This window comes from Anabas testudineus, chromosome 23 (assembly GCF_900324465.2).
Source record: "Anabas testudineus chromosome 23, fAnaTes1.2, whole genome shotgun sequence".
Taxonomy (NCBI): Eukaryota; Metazoa; Chordata; class Actinopteri; order Anabantiformes; family Anabantidae; genus Anabas; species Anabas testudineus.
Window position 1 is genome coordinate 7,195,241 of NC_046631.1, and position 20,215 is coordinate 7,215,455.

Consider the following 20,215-nt stretch of genomic DNA (forward strand, 5'->3'; position numbering starts at 1 on the left):
GCATTAATTTCTAATTAAGTTATTCCTTTCACAAGGAGCATTATAACATTATCTTCCTCTTATCTCCTCCCATTCTGCACTCACACACATTCCTGTCAGAAAAAGCCACGGGCGGACAGGACCAAACCATCTCTAAGGAGAGTGTGCTGGGAAGTGTAAACGTCCTAAAGATGAACTTACTCCTCCAGTTAATTTTATCTTTACAACACACACTTGAATATTAACCGTTCTTACACATACGCCTCTCACTGTTTTCCCTGTCAAGCTTGTATCTTGGCGTGTCTATGGGACACAGTTGGGAATGGTGTCGCCCCCATATCCAGAAAGTGGACTCGTCCCAGCACTGCCATGTTGGATGGATCTGGCTCGGAGCTCTCTGGCGCTTTTACTTCCCAGGAAAGTTTTTACCCTTTTCTGTCTTCACTCCGTCGCCACACTTTTGTCCCTGTTTTTTTTGTCCTGTTAATAGCAGCTGGATATCACACTGAACTCCTAAGCGACGGACATTTTTTGGCTGCCCAGTCTTGCCAGCGCCCGGGATAAACCGAACCGGTGCGAGGGGGGTCGGAGGAAGGCCACAGATGACCGAGGGATTGTTTATGTACCTTTTCGGATTTCATATAACGAGTTAGAGTCGGTGCTTTATCAGAAACTCATCACCTATAATGAGTGGAAATCCGCCTCAACGGCGGCCGACAAATGTTGGTTCGACCTTACTGACAAAGCAGGAAAATGAGTGCCTTTTCAACCACCTTGGCAAGAAATGCATCGTAAGTTTTCTCCATTAAATAGTTGTCTGATAGCTGGCTAAGGGAAAAGGCTAATAGAGCTAAGTGGAGCCGTTTGCTCCTGATATGGGAGATAAAGCTAGCTCCTGTATGTGGCCTACAGTTTTATGTTGTGACTTGTAAGATTGTGTTTTTACTTGGGGGGAAACATTTGACACTTGTGCGAAGAGGTTGGTTTGTTTTGACAGCCAGAGGGTGAGGTGAGAGCGAGAAGCTGTTGTCAACGTCCCGTTTGGGACCGTTGACGTTCGGGCAAGTTTCGTCCCAGCCCTCGGCCTCCTCCGGCGCACCTGAAGTCACCCAGGAAATCCCGACATTCCTCCGTCACCTTAGCCAAACCGCACCGAGCTCAGTGGGGCCAAGTTTTTGGGGGAGCTGTGAAAGCCATCAGCTGGAAAAACGCAGGGGCAAAGGAACGGTGGCATTACATAATGCAGCTGAACCTTTGGTTGTTTTTCGGGAAGTGTGTCCACCGACAAGAATGTGCCGACCACACTTGGCTGAGAACAAGCGCTGACTAGCTAAACGAGAAAGCAGTAGGAGTAGCCTGCTGTACCAGTGGGACTGCAGTCAGTATCACCAGTGCAGTGTCACGACTAAATATTGTGAGATAGACTGATATTACGTAACGTGTTTAGCATTCAGCTGACTCATTTTATGTCCTCCTCATGTCAGTAGGAAGCCCCAGACCCAACAGATCTAGTCACAGTTTTAATTGAGGCTGCATCACCACTATCTGAAGTTAATCCTCATGCTGCTTCACTGTTTGATTTTCTCTTTATCATCTTGCAGGGCAGGTTTTCTTTCTCCCTTTTCTTATTAGGCAAACATCCCCACAGCCAATACAGAGGGAAAAGTAATATTGGCCCATCAGACCAGTGGGTGTTTGCCTACCACAGAGTCCTGTCTATTTATTGTGGCTCACCACAGTCAAATATTGCCAGCATTTAACTAGTGACTAGCAATTTCACATCAGATTATAATTGTTTTACCAAATGAAATAGGGGCATTGGACTGTAATGGAACCATTTATGCACTTACTGTAATGTAACATGTAAGTGGTTTCTTCCGCAGTGTTATTAAGAGTGTCTTATTGTGACCCCTTGTCCCATTGTATTAATTTTGTGCTCCATAAATGTTGTATCACCTCAAGTTTTAATGCACTATTGGGTCTTCTACTGTAGCTGCTGCTCGATCAGGCTATTTCCATAACAAGGTGTGTGTGTCACAGTGGTTGGACTGTAGCAAGTTTCCTACTCCTTGTCCAACTATGACGAGTCAATTAAAATGTATTTAGTTCAGTATCCTGCTTGATTTAAAAATTAGTGTGATCTTTAACTTATGTTTGTTTAGTAGCTTTGTTCACTCAGTGATATCAGCTGTAGAGAATGTACCTGTTATTGATTACCTTTACAGATAAGGTGTTTCGATGTCAAGGTGTTAATTATCTAATTAAGTTCAACCGTTAATAAGTTAATTGTGTTCATGTATCATACTAAAGTTTAGTGGACACTTAGAGAGCCGGTGCGTTTACCATGCAAGTGAGGCAAATGTGAAGAATAATCATTGCTCCTTCATATTATAGACTTCAGAACAGGTTGTTCTCAGGTTACTTCCCCATAGTTGTCATAGTTTCCTCTAATTGTGTATAGTGAAGGTGTTGATGGTGTGCTTGAGGTACAGACAAAATCTTCTTCCTCTGTAAACAGAGCTCACCTCATTTCAGTGAACCGGTCATGCCCTTGGTGTGTGAGTTACCTGTGTGTGTGTTTTCGCCCGTGCGTGCGTGTGTGTGTGTGTGTGTGTGTGCGCGTGCATGCGCGTGCATGTTTGCTTTGGAAAGTACATTTCCTGTCCCATGATAGAGTATGTGATCGCATGGTGGGATGCCCTGCCTCTTTCATTTGCGTTATAACACAGGTTTCTGGGGTGTGACTTCATTTCCAGTGACGCCATTGTTCTGGCATGTTTGGAGTTTTGTCACTCAACATGTGATTGAGACGAGGAACATTCCTCACAGTCCTACACTCTTCTGTGTCTGTACACATTTTTGCATGCAGAGAGACAGACAGATACCGTGTTTGTTTCCCTGACCAATCTAATTAGAATACCCACCAGTGATTTAGTGCCTGACCGAGCAATTGTGTATTGTGTAATGTACTCATTATGCAGAAAAATGGAAGAATCACAGTCACATTTATTTAGTTTCTTTGTACTGTGATGCACATCCCTTGGCTAATTCTGTGCATCTGAATTGATGAACTAAACTGACTAACAGAGCCCTCCTTGCCTGTTTGACTGTATTTAGGGTTAGGACTAAGGTGGGATAGAGTGAGATTTTGTGTTCAGTAGTGATGCAAAGGGCAACCTTTACACAACACTTTCAATCACAACTTGGAAACCATACAAGTATTACAACCAGCTTGCCAAATGTTGTCATTTACATTCATAAAGAAAGGGACATACAGGTACACACACAGTGGTCTTACTCATTGGTTTCACTCATTGCTATTCCTTGTGCGGTTTTAACCATCAGCAACACTGTCTGACTGGGCAAAAGGTGGAAGGCATCCAGTACACACTGTGTGTTTTGTGTGTGTATGTCTGCGAGTGTGTGCAGACTGCCTAATCAGCAGTCCTCTCCTACAGGAAGTCCCATGGTCGGCCTCCTCTGGTGATTTGTGCTGGAGAAGTGGAACGTGACTCCTCTTTTTTCCCTCTTCTCCCCTTTTCTTGTTTACTTTCCGTCCTTTCATTTTTGTAGTCTCACCTTTTTTCTTACATGCCATTCATATTTTTAATGCTCTTTCAGATCCTTCTTCAACCTTTCAGCATCCGTTTCTTCACTTATTTTTTTTCTTACTATACTTCAGTTCCCTCATTCTTTACATCTCATTTTCTCCCTCTTCTCTCCGGCTCTGCGTCAGCCCCTTCTGTGGCTTCCCACTTCTCACCTTTCACTTGCTTCCCCTCCATGAGATCTTGTGAAGAGGTGTAATTTTGCCCAATTTGTGCCAAGACGGAACAGCTTGACCAAGTAGTTGATGGACAAGATTCAAATTCAAATGTCAGCTACAACTTTCTTCTGTACAAAGCAACAAGGACATAGGGCTAAGCATCTTGCTTAAAGAAATGGTTGAGTGTGAACATATATTTAGAATTTATTTGTGCTGTGCCTCTCCCATCTATTTATGTCCTTATTTACACCTGCTACTGTTTTTATTCATTTATCATTATTACATTTCTGTTTCTTCCACTTGTAACTTTTACATGCTGCTTTTTACTACACCCGTCCGGTGACGGTGTGATTCTTGCTTGTGATCATACAAGGTAGTAGTGCTTCACACTACACTACTTACTTTAATGTTTTCTTACTTTTGATATTATATTTTCTTCCATGGAAGCCTAAACTGTATAAGGGTTAAGGTGCAGCACTGTAGCATTCAGGTTTATGTTGATAAAATGTATAAGAACAGGGTCTAGTGCTTCCTTATCTCTTAGCTCTGTCTGTGTGAACAGAGATTGTGTTTGTGTCTTTGTGGTGGATCGGTGACCATTACAGCTCAGGTCTGCATGAAACTGGGTGCATTTGAGAACAACCACATTAGATAGAGAGAAAATGCCTTTGTAGTAGTGAGCAAACATTTCTACTGGGTTTTGATGACACCATAGATAGAGCTGTGCTTCCTGCAGCCTTTGGCCCTGTCAGGAACTATCAGCATGCCATGTGCAGATGAAACCCTAGGGCCTGAGAGCTTGGACACTGTTAGAGCCACTGTTAGAGAAATTGTGTCATTAAAGCACAATGCATATTATTCTATGGATCATAGACAGTTTTGATCTAAAATCTAAATTGTTAGATATTTAACACAACAGTCGCACTACCAACCGATTCAGTGTTTGTGTTTACAATACAATATCATCTTCATGCAGTGCTGAAAGACAGTTTCTCTGTGAAGGCATATTTTAATGTCTGTTTATGCTCTAAGGGGACAGTTGGATATGGAACTTTACAGCTCCATAATATTGATAAATGCAGCAAGGTCTGATGGGGAGTACACTAATGATGAGATGCTCTGTGGTGTAATTCATACTGCTAGGTTATAAACAGACTGTACTGTACAGACTGAACTGTTATCACATGTAGGCTGTGTTGTCTGCAGTTTAATATTACTAAACATGGCTGCGTTACATTACTAACAGTTGTACTTAGGACACCATTGCCAAGTCCTGATGATAGCTGTAATATTTAATTTACATTCATGTCATTAGATGGGCTACAAACATTGTTGTTCTGGTCAAAAGCCAAAGTTCTACAGGACCCACAAAGTAGAATTTATTAATTTTAGATGACCAAAACATCAGTAACATACAGATAACACACTATTTTAGAAGAGTACACATACCTGCGGTTAATGCAAAGAAAGTAATTAATAACAAAAATGTGAAACTGAAAGTTGAAGTTCTGATTTTGAAACCTGAAATAAAATACATGTACCATAACTAAATTTTATAAGTTTAAAAATAAATAGGTTACACTGCCTTTTCAGTGTTCACCAAAGATACCAGTGACCTACATTTTAGTGTCCTGGGAGAAGTGGGTGTGTTGGAAAGCTCCTAGGTTGATATAGTGATGGGAGTCTGAACATTAGTCTGATTTTGTGCATTTTCTTCTACATTAATTGAGATAGAAGTTGTACATTTAGCTTTGTTTGTCTCACAGCTTGTCTTGGTTCTGTGAGGTGGTAACTGTCACCACAGATGTTACTCTCTGTGTGTGGTTGGACAGCTAGTGGTGTAACTTATCTTACGTAGCTTTTATTTTTACTTGAAACAAAACAATATTGTTCCAAAAAAAGAAAAAAAAACACAATGAACTTTTTATGGTGTCATAACATTTCAACTATAGTGACCAACTGTCTGAAATATGAAAGAAAACAATGCAAACAATAAATAGCACAGATGTTAGCGTGATGCTATGAAAAGACAATTAGGACATCTCAATTATATTAAAGATCTCTTGCTGCACCTGCACCATCTTGCATGTTGCATTCCTTTTTTGTATCATGGTATCTTTCGGTACAGTTTTCTGGAGTTCCTTGCATTTAGTCTGCAGCAGTGACTGTACACCTTGAAACACTGATTAGTCAAGAACTTTACCTGGATTTTAGCTGCACTGATGTAGTTTCAGTATTTGTTTCTTGGTTGTTTTTCCTTCACCAAAAAATATCTGGTTATGAGTAGTACTTCATAAGATCTAGGAGTTTATTGTACTGAACTTGAGCCTGCTACTTAAGCTGTGTGCAGTCTTTAGTAATTCTGTAAGCAAACACTGGTTGTTGCTAGTATCAATATTGGGACTAGGGACAGGAATATCTCCTAATGTCATTGATGTTTAAACAAAGTTGTACTGTAGTTGATCTCAAATCTAAAATGGAGCAACATAAAACAGTATATAACATTGGCTCTGTGTTTTGTCTCAGCTTCATATAGACTATAGACTTTATAATGCTTTAGTGATTGCTTGTTAATACATAACAAGAGAAAATCCAGTTTGTGTCTGTTCTGGAGAGCAGGTTGCATTCTTGGTGACTTCCTCTGGATGGGACAACAGCAGAGACATCATTTGGAAAATCATTTCATTAATTTTCTTAGTCATGTCCATATGCTAAAGAAATTGACATTGACACATTAGTTGGTAAAAATCTATGCCACATCCAAGTGGCTACATATTCATAATCTGTGGTCAAGTCAGATTTGTAATAGTTCTGATAAATTCTTGTAGGTTTAGATTTGTGCTCTGTGCCACACATTGATATATAATTGATCATTTTTGCAAATTAGAATGCTGGAGGATCTGGCACTGAAGAGGCAGGGATGTCTAATTTAAGATTTGGAAAGAACCCACTAGTCCCTGATTGAGGCGAGGTAGTTAAACATTTTGCGTGGGCTGGCAGAATAATTGTCATGCTGCACTGTTTAAAGCAAACAGGAAGTCCATCCTTTTATTGTCACCGTACCCTGTGTACTGCTGCTGTAGATTAAACACAGATCTTGAGTTTTGCAGATGCTTAACACATTTAAACAGATGAAATTAGTTCACAGAAATCTTAAAGACTACTTCAGTTCTACTGTACCAGCCCACAGTACTGTGAGTCAGTTTCATTAGTTTTATAGGAAAAACCTGTTTATACGCTCTGTTTATAATATGGATTTTTTTTTTCTGTCTCTTCATGCAGCTTGTAGATCGGTTACTTAAAACACTGCTCACTAACTGTCCATTAAGCAGCACGGTATAAGTATGACTCTCTTTCTTTGCCTTGTCCCCAGACATTGTCTTCAGCAGTGGTCCAGGTGTTCACGGCCGACAGGAACTCCAGCTGGAACAAGAAATGCTGTGGTGTGGCCTGTCTGGTCAAAGACAACCCCCAAAGATCCTATTTCATCAGGGTCTTTGACATCAGGGTATGAACATTTCAATATAATTGCATCTTAGTGGTTTTTCACTGTCACAGCTACTGCTGGCATAAGACCAGGTCATTGGTCTGAACACAGTGTATATCAGTGGTGTTCAATAGTCGTTACTTGTATTTTATAGACACACAGCTCATTAAAGACCTATATCATTTGTAGTATGGTGTACTAACTGGTGGGTAATCGTTCTTTGTCTTTATTTAACACTGCACGTGTGTTTTTCCACAGGAATGTAAGATAAAGTTTGAACAGGAACTGTACAACAACTTCAGCATCAGTTCCCCCAAACCGTACTTCATCACGTTTCCTGGAGATGTGAGTTGCTCTCTCACTACAACATTTCAACTATGTACTACTACTTATGTTGTTGATAAAGCCTCAGCCGAGCTATCATGAGAAACATTTTATACAATTCATGAACTACCACAGGAAAAAGACACCACTTTTATCAAAGAAACCTGTAATTCAATATATAATTTTTCCACTTTAAAAAAAAAAAAAATCACCTGGGCACCAAAGTAAAATTTTAACCCATCGGACTCTGTTGCTTATGTTGAACAAAGCTCTCTTGTCTGCCATATAACACTACACACCTGCATTGACATATACGCACTGAGGCTTGTAGGTTGAATGTAGATTTAGATTCACAGCCAGTTAGACGTGTTAAGGGTTTATTTATGGACATTATTTTGTTCAGCAAAACCTGTTTGTGTTTGTGTTTACAGACATGCCAAGTGGGTCTGAATTTTGCCGATGAGGAGGAGAGCAGGCGTTTCCGAAGCCAATTGTCAGAGTTAGTGGGGAGAAGACAGAGGAAAACTGGTACCAACCTGCTGCTGTTGACCTACAAATCTACCTACTGACCTAACACACTGAAAAAAATGACGTTTAACACATTCTTATCTTGTGTTCACAACATTATTTAAACTTGTTTCAACAAAGTTTGCAAAAGATGAAAGAAGCAAGAGGCACAACATTTTTAAAAGACTTGTGCCTTTACTTTGTTTTGTGTGATGTCTTGGGGAAAAAAGTTCTCTAGATTAGCTAGTGTGAACACAAGTCCAAATTCATTTCTAAACCAGTCATTTTTTACAGTGCTTAACCTAAGAACTGGGCAAAAAAGTTTAATTTTACATACATGGACATCATTTGTCCTGTGAGTTTGCTTGAACCAGTCATGTACTGAAATGATAACATTTTTTGCCTGGGTCTGTTTACTTACTTCTCTGCCTCCTCTCCTGATCACCTGCGAACTTGTCACAGTTCTTTGAACCGTTGGTAACACCATTTTCAAACCTGTCAGTCTTCAAACTCTCCCACACCTCCGGGCATTCAGGTGCTACTGTGGAAATAAATAAGATAAAAATTCTGATCCAGTTTTATGAATTATAATCATCATGTTCACATCACTGTGATGCATCACAACAGACACGATATGAAAAATTCTGTTGACTGGCCCAAGGGGGGCACTACAGTTTCAGATTAAAATGAGCAAAAGATGTTAATGATCAGCTGTGAGGGTTTTTTTGCCCTAGCAGTCACAATATTGTGATGAGTTTTAGAGTTAAAATGTATTAAAAGATAAACAACAATCATTCTTTGGGACTAGAAAAACTTCTATCTTCGCCTTCTATCTTATGTCTCTGTCTAAGAAAACAAGGCGTAAATGTTTGTGCTCATCTGAACAAACGGAGGATTCAGTTGAAAACAAAGTCGTACAGATGAATTCTTAAACGTATTATTGTCACTTTTTCCTTAATGTCTGTCATCGCCTGCTTGATTAAGACTATCTGTCTTCCTTCTTCCTCCTCTGCGGGTCATTTCCTGACCTTTCACATGGATTCTTCACTTTCATCTTTTCCCCTTCAGTCCTCTGCATCAGGTGCCTAATCTGGTCTGCAAAGCTTCTTCTGTTTGACCTTCAACCACTGGCAAACTCAAGTGTGTGTTTATTAGTGTCATATCTTCTGGTAAGATATGAGAGAATAAGTGACGTCGTCCTCTAGAGAGTTCAGTTCATGTGTAGATTGCAGTATTGGTGTGTGTGTGTGTGTGTGTGTGTGTGTGTGTGTGTGTGTGTGTGTGTGTGTGTGTGTAAGAGCATTTGATTTGCATCTCTTAAACGCACATTTGCTTAGTAATCTTTCCAGATAACCTTTTCTGTGCAGCACATGCACAATCCTGTCAAGCCCTGCCTTTATAACCCAGTAAACCTGCTTCTCTTTGTGCTTCTGCACTGTCACATTTGCTTCTCACTAACTCACTCACCCACTACTTAGCACAGGATTGTAATGATTTCATTTGTTTGTGTTCACAGAGAAGAGACGTGACCCTCCAAATGGTATGTTTTTTATTATTTCCTGCTGATAACTCCAGAAATAGTCAGGGGACTCCATATTATGTTCTTGCATATACACATTCATAAAAGCAAAACAAAACAAGGATGAAACTAATGCTACACACTCTTGGTTTAGACGTGTGCTGAGGCCGGACACTGATGCCCTACAATGAAAGGCTACATGATATGGAATTGGGGCACAGCTATTGCCTGTTGTGCTTCTAATCCTCCATCTTCACTCTTTAATGGATTGTGTTTTTAAAAGATTAGGTTTAAAACAGCATAGTTTATCCAGTTGTAGACAAAGCAAGTTTCATACTTATACAAATAACCATTTGTCTGTAATTTTTAAGTTTCAGGCAAGTCAAAATAACTGGAATAGTATGGGTATCCTAAAATAAAATTACAGTCTTTATCTGTGAACAACATGCCCTTCGTGGTCTCACCATGCCACTTAGTATGCTTTTGTGACTAAACAGATGGAAAACATTTGTGGATTTGCACACATTTGTTCTTGGACATACGGCACAAGACACACAGCCTAGTTTAAGACAGTAGAGACAGAAGATGAACTAGTTTTGGACTGACAGGCAGCATAATTTGACCCAGCTGGCTTATTAATATATCTGTCAGTCTTTGTGTGTGTGTTGGTATGTGTGTGTGCAGAGGTCTTTCTGACACAGATGACACATTTACATGTTTAGCTGATGCTCTCTTTCAAAGCAGCTTAATGACACAGGGCCTGTAGATGTTTTGCTTTGTAACTCAGAGTTTTACAGTAAATAATTTGGACCCATAGCGATTTAACTCTGGGTTTTGACTGTGTGTTTGTTTCTGTATCTGTTTTTGAAATCACTAGCTAGGAAGGAATATTTAAAGGTCAAATCTTTATTTAAAATCTGTGTGCGTGCGTGTGTGTGAGTGACATGCTGCCAGCCTTCAATTTTTCTATCTTAGATTTGTCATGCCTGGTTTCAGTTTCTGAATATGTGTGTTTTGGTTAAGCTCCAAAGGAAGTTATCCTCCCACATCCTCTCCATCTGTCTCACTTTCACTTCCATTACTGCATCATCGTTTTGTCCCATCAACTCCAGTCTTTCTTTCTGTTCTGCCCCTTTCTCCTGCAGACCTTTGTCTTTCCCGTTCTCATTATTTGTACCCATGTACCCTCTGTTTTTAATCTGCATAGTTTCCATTCTCTCTCTTTGACTTTGTCCCTGTTGCTCTGTCTTTCTCTCACCCTGCAGATTCACCATGTTTTAGAAACCACAGAGATTAATGTGGGATTATGCCATGGCTGGGTTTTGATGGTTACGTAAAATCCAACTCTAAATCCAGAATAACTTGCTGGGATTAGGTCCATGCATGTGTTTTGCAAAGAATGAGAGAGGATAGCAGTGTAGGAGGGTGGAGAAATGATCACAGGGAGCCAATGCTGGCATGATAATCCAACAGTGTGTCCTGCTGAGATGGAGGATCAGGGTATAGAAAATGCTTGTAAAATGGATATAAATCGTGGAGAACTAAGCTAGTGAGATACACAAGACAAACTGGAATTTGGTGAACAGTCTGCATAGAGGAAAACTGCTGTACTAATGGAAGGAATGTAGGACGAAGAATAAACTTTGGCTGTTGGCTGGCTCTTTTCTCTTCGGATGGCATTGCTGGATGTCTGCCTTCACAGCTTAGACAGTATGCATGTAAGCTTCACCAAATGAGGATTTTAATTCAGTAAATGTGCACCGTTACACCAAGTCTGTCATCAGTTCTCTTATTGTCTGTGCTAGTGTCTTGGAAACCTTGGAACGATCTTGGCTTTGAGGTTATCAAGGAGGAAACTTGAGAAGACTGGAATCTGTTTTGAAGCAAGCAGATTGTTCTTTCTAGCAGCTTACAAAGTCAAGTTTAAGAGGAAGTTGTGCTTTTGGGAAGCTGCCTCCACCTGTTACGTTTCTGTCTTTCTTGACTGATAATAAAGACCTGCGTGAACAGCAGATCTGCATTCAAGTCATTCTTCTGAGCTTGTTATACCTCACTGCTCATGTCCAGCTATCAGCTACAATGATGTTCTGTACCACCTTCCTGTCTGCTCCCTCTGAGGAACTCAATTGCGATGTTGGTGGAGGAAGTACCTCTATAGGAGGTGGAGGTTTGGGCCCTAGTGCTTGCCTGTCTTCTCTACACTGCCTGGTTCTCCCTCAGGATGAACTGTATCCATCTCTCGCCGTTCCAACTGCTCGGCTCTCAATTTGCCCAGAAGAACGAGCTCGGAACATTGTAGGAAAAATGCTTGTTGATGTCAGTATGACCACCTGCAGGGCAAGAGATGGTGGGTGCATTTGGGATAGGGTGAGAAGGCAACGCAGTCGGTCAGCCTCGCCCTCGCCCAGCAAAACTCCTAAAAGTCGCTGTAGCGTGAGTGTTAAAGGTACATGCTGCACGTACGTGACACAATAGCAAGGATGATGAATAATGACACTAGTGGAAAAAGAAAAGAAAGAGAAACATGAAAAATGTCTCTTGTTGTGTGCTGAATACATGAATCTGCAACACTGATTATTACAAACAGTGGACCTAAAGTCAGGGCTGCATGCTATGGCGGAGCAGCTGCTGGTATCACCTCATCGCTATTGATTGATGATGATGATTATTATTATTATTATTATTATTATTGTTTGTAGTTCATATTACTATGTGGAATTATGGGATACAGAATCGCCTGTATCCAAAAATATCAGTTTATAAAGACAGTTTGAGGCCTACATCATCTGCTAAAGTAAACTCAGTTCAGAATTAATTGAAGTGCAGAATAAATGTTTATAAAAGAGGGCACCAAGTTTGACAAACCTTCATGTCTCAGGGACATTGTAGGTTTATGGTAAAAACATTTGCTTAGCCACTTTTACAACCCAAAACCTGAATAGAATTTTTCTTTCTTGCTTTTGTTAAACACAAATTGTTTGATAGGAAAAAGGAAATTGCCCCCCCCCCCCCCAAAACAAACAAATAAACACTTGGGTTTTCATGGAGTCAAAGTCATTTTTCATGTATTCAGTGTTGTATAAATTGTAACTTCACTATTGCCTCCATTATTTTTCAGGTCCTACACTACACATTGCCACAGTCGACATCAAACACCCAGAGATCAACAGTGTTCAGCGTCCAGCGTATCATAACAACTCTCAGGTGAACAACATTGTGCACTCCGCCTTCCCCAAGAAAGAAAAAAGGAACAAGGGAAAGAAGAAGAAGTTGACTAAGGCAGATATCGGCACTCCGAGCAACTTCCAGTGAGTCAAATGTCCCTACGATGGTCACTGTGTTTATTTCAGATACACTGTTCAATACACTGAGAGACAGTTTATATCAGCCAGTGTGCTGGTTTGTTGTTTTGGGATTTAATTCAAATGCATGAAATAAGAAAGACAAATAAAAATTTCTGAATCTTTGATGTGTATGCCTCTGTAGACAAGTTGTGACAGTGAGTTAAAAATGAGTATTAAGAGTACATGTTAATGAATGTGTATGTGCTTCCCATATGACATATTGACCAAAAGTTTGACTCCTCCCTCTTTTACATATCTCTAAGTGCTGCTGAATCTAGAGAACGTACTACTCTAAGCTGTCTTTACTCTAAATCTGATCCTATGGTTTATGGGAAAGATTAATGATACAGAAAAATCTGATCTTTGAGGAATGAGGTCAGTAGCAGTTCACATAGTGGGAATGTTCAGCCTGGCCTAGAAACCACATGTTGTGCTATGCTAATGTTTTTAGTAAACAGCTAATCACCCTCTGTCTCCTTTTTTATTGAAATATATTCAACACAGTTTATTGTAACTCTTCAGTCTCAGTCTCCTTTTTGACTATTTCAGGATTTTACATCCCCTCTTATTTTTTGCTTTTCTTACAGGCATATTGGTCACGTAGGATGGGATCCAAACACAGGCTTTGACGTGAGTAGAACTCACATTAATTTATGTTAATGTTTGAACTCCTCTATATGCTGCGCCGTCTACAGATGTTGGAGTATGTGACTCTATGCACCTTCTTAGAACAGATGAAACCATACATTTATTTGTTTGGCAGTCAAGACATCCATCTTCCAGACAGAAATGTAATACCAGCTCTAAAATATTAGGACGAACTGCATGTTCAACTCTAATGGAGAGTTACACAAGGCGGTATTTGGAGAGAACAGAGTCAACATGCATCTGCATAATCCATGGACGCGATCCCAAAAAGCATCATCAGTAATTATGATGGATTCTGGATGATGAGTAAGAGATCATGCAGGTCATAGGACTTAGTCTGTCTGTAAATGAAAGAGACGAATTTCAGATGATTTGGTTTCATAAGTGAATGCTTTCAAGGACTTGATTTGAATGGGGGATGTCATTTGAACAAAGCTTGCTCACCTCACAAATCCACAGGCTTAAAGCTGAGGTACAAATGAGCTAGGCAGATATTTTATAGCTTAGAAGCTTTTTGGTTGTGGTTTTTCCTAAATCAGTTGTCACACAACCTAAAAACTACCCATAAACAGGAAACATATACAATTAAGCAAGATAAACTTTATTTGTGGCTTTTAGAGACTATTTTAAGGAGAATTCATCTCACATGTTTAAATTTATGTTCAAATCTGTGTTAATGTTTTTCTTCCTTGGTGTCAGCGTCACAGTGCTTCCCCACACCACCACCAGGTGGCGCACGACTTCAGACATTGTCTTGTGTTTTGATTTATATCCTCTTCATAAATCAGTGAAATGATTTGAAGAGATTACTTCTCTCATAGTCACTGTTTCACAGATCAACCATTGGAGTTCCTCCTAATCCTCACTAAACTGAACCAAAACCATAAATCTATTAATACAGATTAAAACACACACACACACAAGTAAATGTGCTTGATAACAAGTTGATTGTTTCCCACGTACTTGTGCTTAATTAGATGCTATTTGTTGCTGTTCACTTGTGGTTGTCACTGATATGAAATCCAATAGTTACATGATAGTCTGTATGTATAGTGCATCCTTCATCAGTTAAAATAGACCCACACACACTGACTGGCTTGTCGGCTTCTGTGTTTTCTTTCCAGCTGAATAACTTGGATCCAGAGCTGAAGTACCTGTTTGATTTCTGCGGCATCTCTGAGGCTCAGCTTAAAGACAAGGAGACCTCTAAGGTCATCTATGACTTCATCGAGAAGAAAGGAGGAGTAGAGGCGGTCAAAAATGAGTTACGGAGACAAGGTGAGGCAGCTGGGAATTCAGATTGTGGTCCACCCTGAACAAAACCTTCGAAACTGACACTAGTGGCTGTGATTTGAGTCATTTAGCAGCACCCACCCTTTCATTGTGAGATAAACTGTGAGTCCAGTGTTAAATGTGTTATATGTACAGTTTTCCAGGACAGTGAAATGAGTTTTAAACAGTAAATTGACCATTTTAGACAGTCTAACTAGTGTGGTGGTTTTGTCCCCAGGTCCGCCCAGGTGGAGTGGTAGGTTTCTATGCATGACCTGCTGTGACAGCTCATGACTGTGTGCATGTAGAGTTACAATATGAATTCAACCTGTGTGACGTCTTTGCAGTTAGTTCAGTGTTTCAGAGTTTGCAATTTTATACTGGACTGTACTTGACCTGGATATTCTGTCATTACCTGACTCTGAGCCATGACGACCATAACTTCAGACACACCAGGCTGTTTGGTCATCATAGACAGATTTCCCTAATTTCAAATTATTGTTGTGTATTGAAATTTTATGGAAAACCTTTGTGCTACTTCTGTCTAACTTTTATATGAAGCTTGGCAACTGTTGTAAAACTCCACTTATTATTAACTCGGCATGTGATCTTTGCAGCAGGTCGTAGCAGCACTACGTCCAGAATTAAAAAGCATGTTTCTGAATAAATATCTGCTTCTTAAAAAGTTGTAATGAGGTTTGAGCTCCAATTTCAACTTGCTAACATCTCATTAATGCTATGGGAAAAAAACAGTTGATGAATTCATTTCCAGTCTGTAACAGAATGAACAGTGGTTCCACAGGAAAAGGCTGCCCCCTGTTGATTAACTTTATAACTGCATGGCTTGGTACCAACAAGAATTGGGGAACTGAAACATTTGGGACAGATGCTGTGAGTCACATTGTGATGTGTCCTCATCTCCCAAACTTTCCTACATGAAAACAATTCATACACAATGAAATGTGAATATATTTTATTTATGTGAATTATGTGATGGTTGGAAGTTTATTTTATCATTTTGAATTGTTCTTTTCTCTCTCCAGCTCCTCCACCCCCTCCATCCAGAGGAGGCCCTCCTCCCCCACCACCACATCACAACACAGCCCCTCCTCCCCCCCCTGCCCGCGGGCGAGGTGCTCCACCGCCTCCTACCCCTTCCAGAGCTCCCGTCTCGGCACCCCCCCCCCCCCCTCCATCCCGACCCGGCATGTCCGCTCCACCGCCCCCACCTCCAAGCCGAGGCATTTGTCCGCCTCCCCCTCCACCATCTCATGCCTCGATTCCTGTGCCGCCTCCCCCCCCACCTCCTCTTTCCTCATCTTCAACTTCATCCAGTACAGGAGGACCACCTCCTCCCCCTCCTCCTCCACCGCCTCCCGGCCCTCCACCCCCTGCTCCTCCGCCACTGTCAGAGGCTAACGGAGGAGATACTGGGAAGTCGGCACTGCTGAGTCAGATAAGAGAAGGCACCCAGCTGAAGAAGGTGGAGCAGAAGGAGCGGCCAGCAACCAGCACCGGCAGAGACGCACTTCTGGACCAAATCCGACAAGGAATCCAACTTAAATCGGTCAGTATTAACTCATCACACACAACTCACCTCCCTAAACTCCACCTACGTGTCCTACACCTTAAACTGATGCTGATCCTACTGTCGCTTTTACAGAGAGATGACAACACAGAGTCAACTCCTTCCACTCCTGCTCCTTCAGCAGGCATTGTAGGGGCCCTGATGGAGGTGATGCAGAAAAGGAGCAAGGCTATTCACTCTTCAGGTACAAACAGAGACACGTTTACCACCTTCTCAATTAGTATTCTTTATAATGTCAACAAATTATTATTATTATTTTTTTTTAAGTAATTGAAAAATTTTAAAGCAGCCAGCTCAAAACCCTAAATTATTCAATTTACTATATTGTAAAAAGTGTAACATGACTAAGAAAGGCAGGACATTACATAAATCTGTAATTGTCAAACACATCATTGGAACCTTTACTATGTTTAGCCTGTGTATAAACAAGAGGTAAATGTCATTAATAACCTAAACAAACATCTCGAATAAAGCTAAGAGAGGATTTTGTAGTAGTTTATTTCACAATAATTCTAGGAATCTCCCTTATAATTGAATTGTGCTGCACAGATACTTGGAGAAGTTTTGCCCTGACTCCTCAGATATTAAAAATAGAGCAGGAGCAGGCACTCAATGCGTCTACGTTGACATTAAGACTCTAGACTTTGCGTCATTTTCTCGATGTGTCAGATGACACACTGTTGCTAAAATATAAATTAGACTTTCACCACTTCCTCATGAGTCTCAAAACAAACCTTGTGATTCTTGTTTTCCATTTGAAGCCTCTCACTGGAGAAAATGTTTCTCTCTTAAAAGCAGTTCTTAAAATATATTCTGAAAACAGAGAAAACTGAAAACACACGGGTTTGATCTGGAAGTGGAAGCTTCGGGAAAATACATTGTGTGAAAACAGTTCTCTGTATTGTAGTATTTGAATTCCTGTAATAGCATAATTTCAGCCGTCTTTATATGAACATCTTCTCTTCCACAGATGAGGATGATGATGATGAAGATGATGAGGACTTTGAGGATGAGGATGAATGGGAAGACTAGTGATTTTTTTTTTTTTTTCTTGGATGATTATGACACTAAAATTGTTCTTGTCTTTCTAAAAAGGAATCTTTAATTTCAGAATTATAAATGTAAATGTTCTATCATTGCTGTATATTTTTGTTGCCTTTTTGCTTTTTTTTTTTTTATTAATCTGTGCAATACCTCATTTAATCTGTAAATGTTTGTCATTCTCTTATCTTAGTTTCTCGTTTCTTTAGCTTCAACATGTCTGTGTTCCCGTTGGCTCTGTCTGTGTCTTGATATCAATATGTCGCATCTCTCATTTTATGTTGTCTCCATTTCTCTTCATATCTTTCTCCTTCTTGTCTATCACATCCATCTGTCACGCAGCATCCCATCACACATGTTCCTTCCCCGTCACTCTCCCGTGTTCCCAGATTAGTGTGTAATTTCACATGAAGTTCTCTCTTGAACCTCAGAGTTGAATGTCTTTTGGGTTTTTTTTTTTTTTTTTGGGTCAGTGATTGAAGTGAGGGCTTACAAAACTAGTTGCCCCTAGTTCTTCATCAGTCTGATCATCATTGTTTGTCAGGAGGGGAAAAAAAAGACTAAACTATTTTCATACCCTATTGCTCTGTAGTTTATTTTTACTTATTCAGATGATCCTAGTTTAGCACTCATATTTTCTTAAAGCAAAGAAGGTAAAAAAAAAATCTCTTTTTGGACTATTTAGCTTCATTTGCTGTGGACTGTAAATTTGCTCCAGAGTTTGAGTCTTGTTATATTTTTGCACAGATTGAAAGAGGAGACTCGCTGCATGCATACAGGACATTTTCAGGTCTGTAACATTATGGAACATGCATACTTTAACTAACGACGCAAAATACATTTAGACAGTAAGCATTTTAACTATTAACAACCCACACTACAAACAGTACATATATGGAGGTAGCCTGCAATGCTATCTTTTTGAATTGTTTTTTTTTTTTTTTTGTCACTGAAACACTACACATACAGTTTTTATTTATTTTTATTTCAGTAGAAAACTGAGTGTTAATAAATGCCTGTTTGTTGGAATCAGGTAATTCATTGTGTAAAGCTTGAGGACTAAAGACATTTAGTTTTACACACCTGATGCTTATATTGGGTCCATATGCTAAGTTACTGTACAGAACCAGTGGGCTAAAGTAGTATTCTTCCTCTCATAGACTGTAAAAGCTGACACAGTATAGGGACAAACATTAGATTTATGGCATTATTCAAACAAGTATACTTATTTCTTTCTTCATTGATACACAATCAGGTGTGTAACATAGGAATCACTGATATAAGGAGCTTAATGATCAGTTATTCCCTACAATGACCAAATATTAACTAAACAAAATCATTTCTCAGTAATAGCTGCTGTTCTTCCACGGTGTTACTCAATCTTTACAGAAAGTCCATCATGGCTGATTCGAAAGAAACGTTGAAGAAAACAACATTTTCAACTTAAGTTGAGTCTATGTCAGATCTTTGTTTCTTTAAATCTGTTCTTAGAGCTGCTAACTGTTAACTATTTTGTCCTCTGTGGCAGCCATATTATCTCCACAATCTCATCATTAGTAAATTTTAATAATTAAATATAGAACATTAGTCAGTTTCCTAATTTATGCGACTTAATTGGTCATTCTACCAGACTTGTTGCGTGTCTTTTGTTGCAGATAGGAAACGTTATTTCCCAAAAGCACATTATCATGAAGCCAGCCTAGCTCTGTGGCATATTAAAAAACATGTAATGGCATTTTATTTAAAGAGTTATCCTTAAGAAAGCCTCAAGAACGTTGCAAAACATCACTCAGCGGCTAGACTTGAAAATGTAGCATTCAGCATTCCAGTCTAACCCATCGGTCTGCAGCACAGCCAAAACATCCAGTAAAGAAAAGTTCCTTAATCTGTTGAAATGTATCCAGATGCCTTTTTTTTCTATTTGTGAGTTAGCAGAAAAACAAATGTTTATTTCTGCCTTTAAGAGATAAATTGCTACTTGTTCGATGTTAAGAACTTGCCTCTTCTGTCAATATCAAGATACTTTTTGGGGAATTTAAAACCTTGCCATGTTTTCCCTGATGTTAGCCTCTGTAGCTAACTTGGTTAATAAGATGCTATGGATGCCAAGACCTGTCAGAGTGGCAGGATAAATAATGGATTCTTACATTGTACACTCCAATAAAAGGTTGATATTTACATACTTTGGTATTTGAGCTTCTTTTACCATCACAGCCTGTCGTCAAGGGTTTGAGGATGCATCAGTGTGGAAATATAAGGTTTTTAGTTCCTCTGAAACTACTGGTTTATTTATGCATTTTTGAGTTATGTCAATTGTTTTGTTATTACATCGATACAGCTTTATAGATTTGAATTATTAAGGCAAAGATATGAGTTTGTTGTGTGTAAGAACAACAATCCCGTCTGTCAGGCATGTAATATGAGTATTTGCATCTGTTTGCCTGTGTGTGTGTGTGTAGGGAGGGATGAACACAAGCCTCATCACCTACAATAGACAGCGAGACAGGGAGTTGGACAGATCTAGTAACAGCTGAGGATTATCACGCCCTGTACTGCTACCATTTCACCCACTGAGCCAGGCAGAAATGAAAGCTGGGCAAGTGACGGAGAAGGCAGAAGTAAAGCTCGGTAAAAACGTGTTTTCCATTAATTACCAGTTTCCCCAAAAGAGAAGGAAAATGTAGGCTGTGTGTCTGTGTCACTGTGCTCCAGGATAAAGAGAAAGTGAGCAATAATATCT

General features: G+C 39.8%; 1 protein-coding gene across 1 annotated transcript; it reads left to right on the forward strand.

Annotated features, from left to right (window-relative positions):
- The first annotated feature begins 334 nt into the window (after nt 1-334).
- On the forward strand, nt 335-19,657 carry LOC113163628 (neural Wiskott-Aldrich syndrome protein-like). Its single transcript, XM_026362390.1, has 11 exons — nt 335-770; nt 7,119-7,253; nt 7,491-7,577; nt 7,988-8,084; nt 9,580-9,603; nt 12,701-12,890; nt 13,514-13,556; nt 14,699-14,852; nt 15,890-16,413; nt 16,510-16,618; nt 17,405-19,657. The coding sequence occupies exons 1-11, from the start codon at nt 666-668 to the stop codon at nt 17,464-17,466; spliced, it is 1,530 nt and encodes a 509-aa protein (XP_026218175.1). The 5' UTR covers nt 335-665; the 3' UTR covers nt 17,467-19,657.
- The last annotated feature ends 558 nt before the right edge of the window (nt 19,658-20,215 follow it).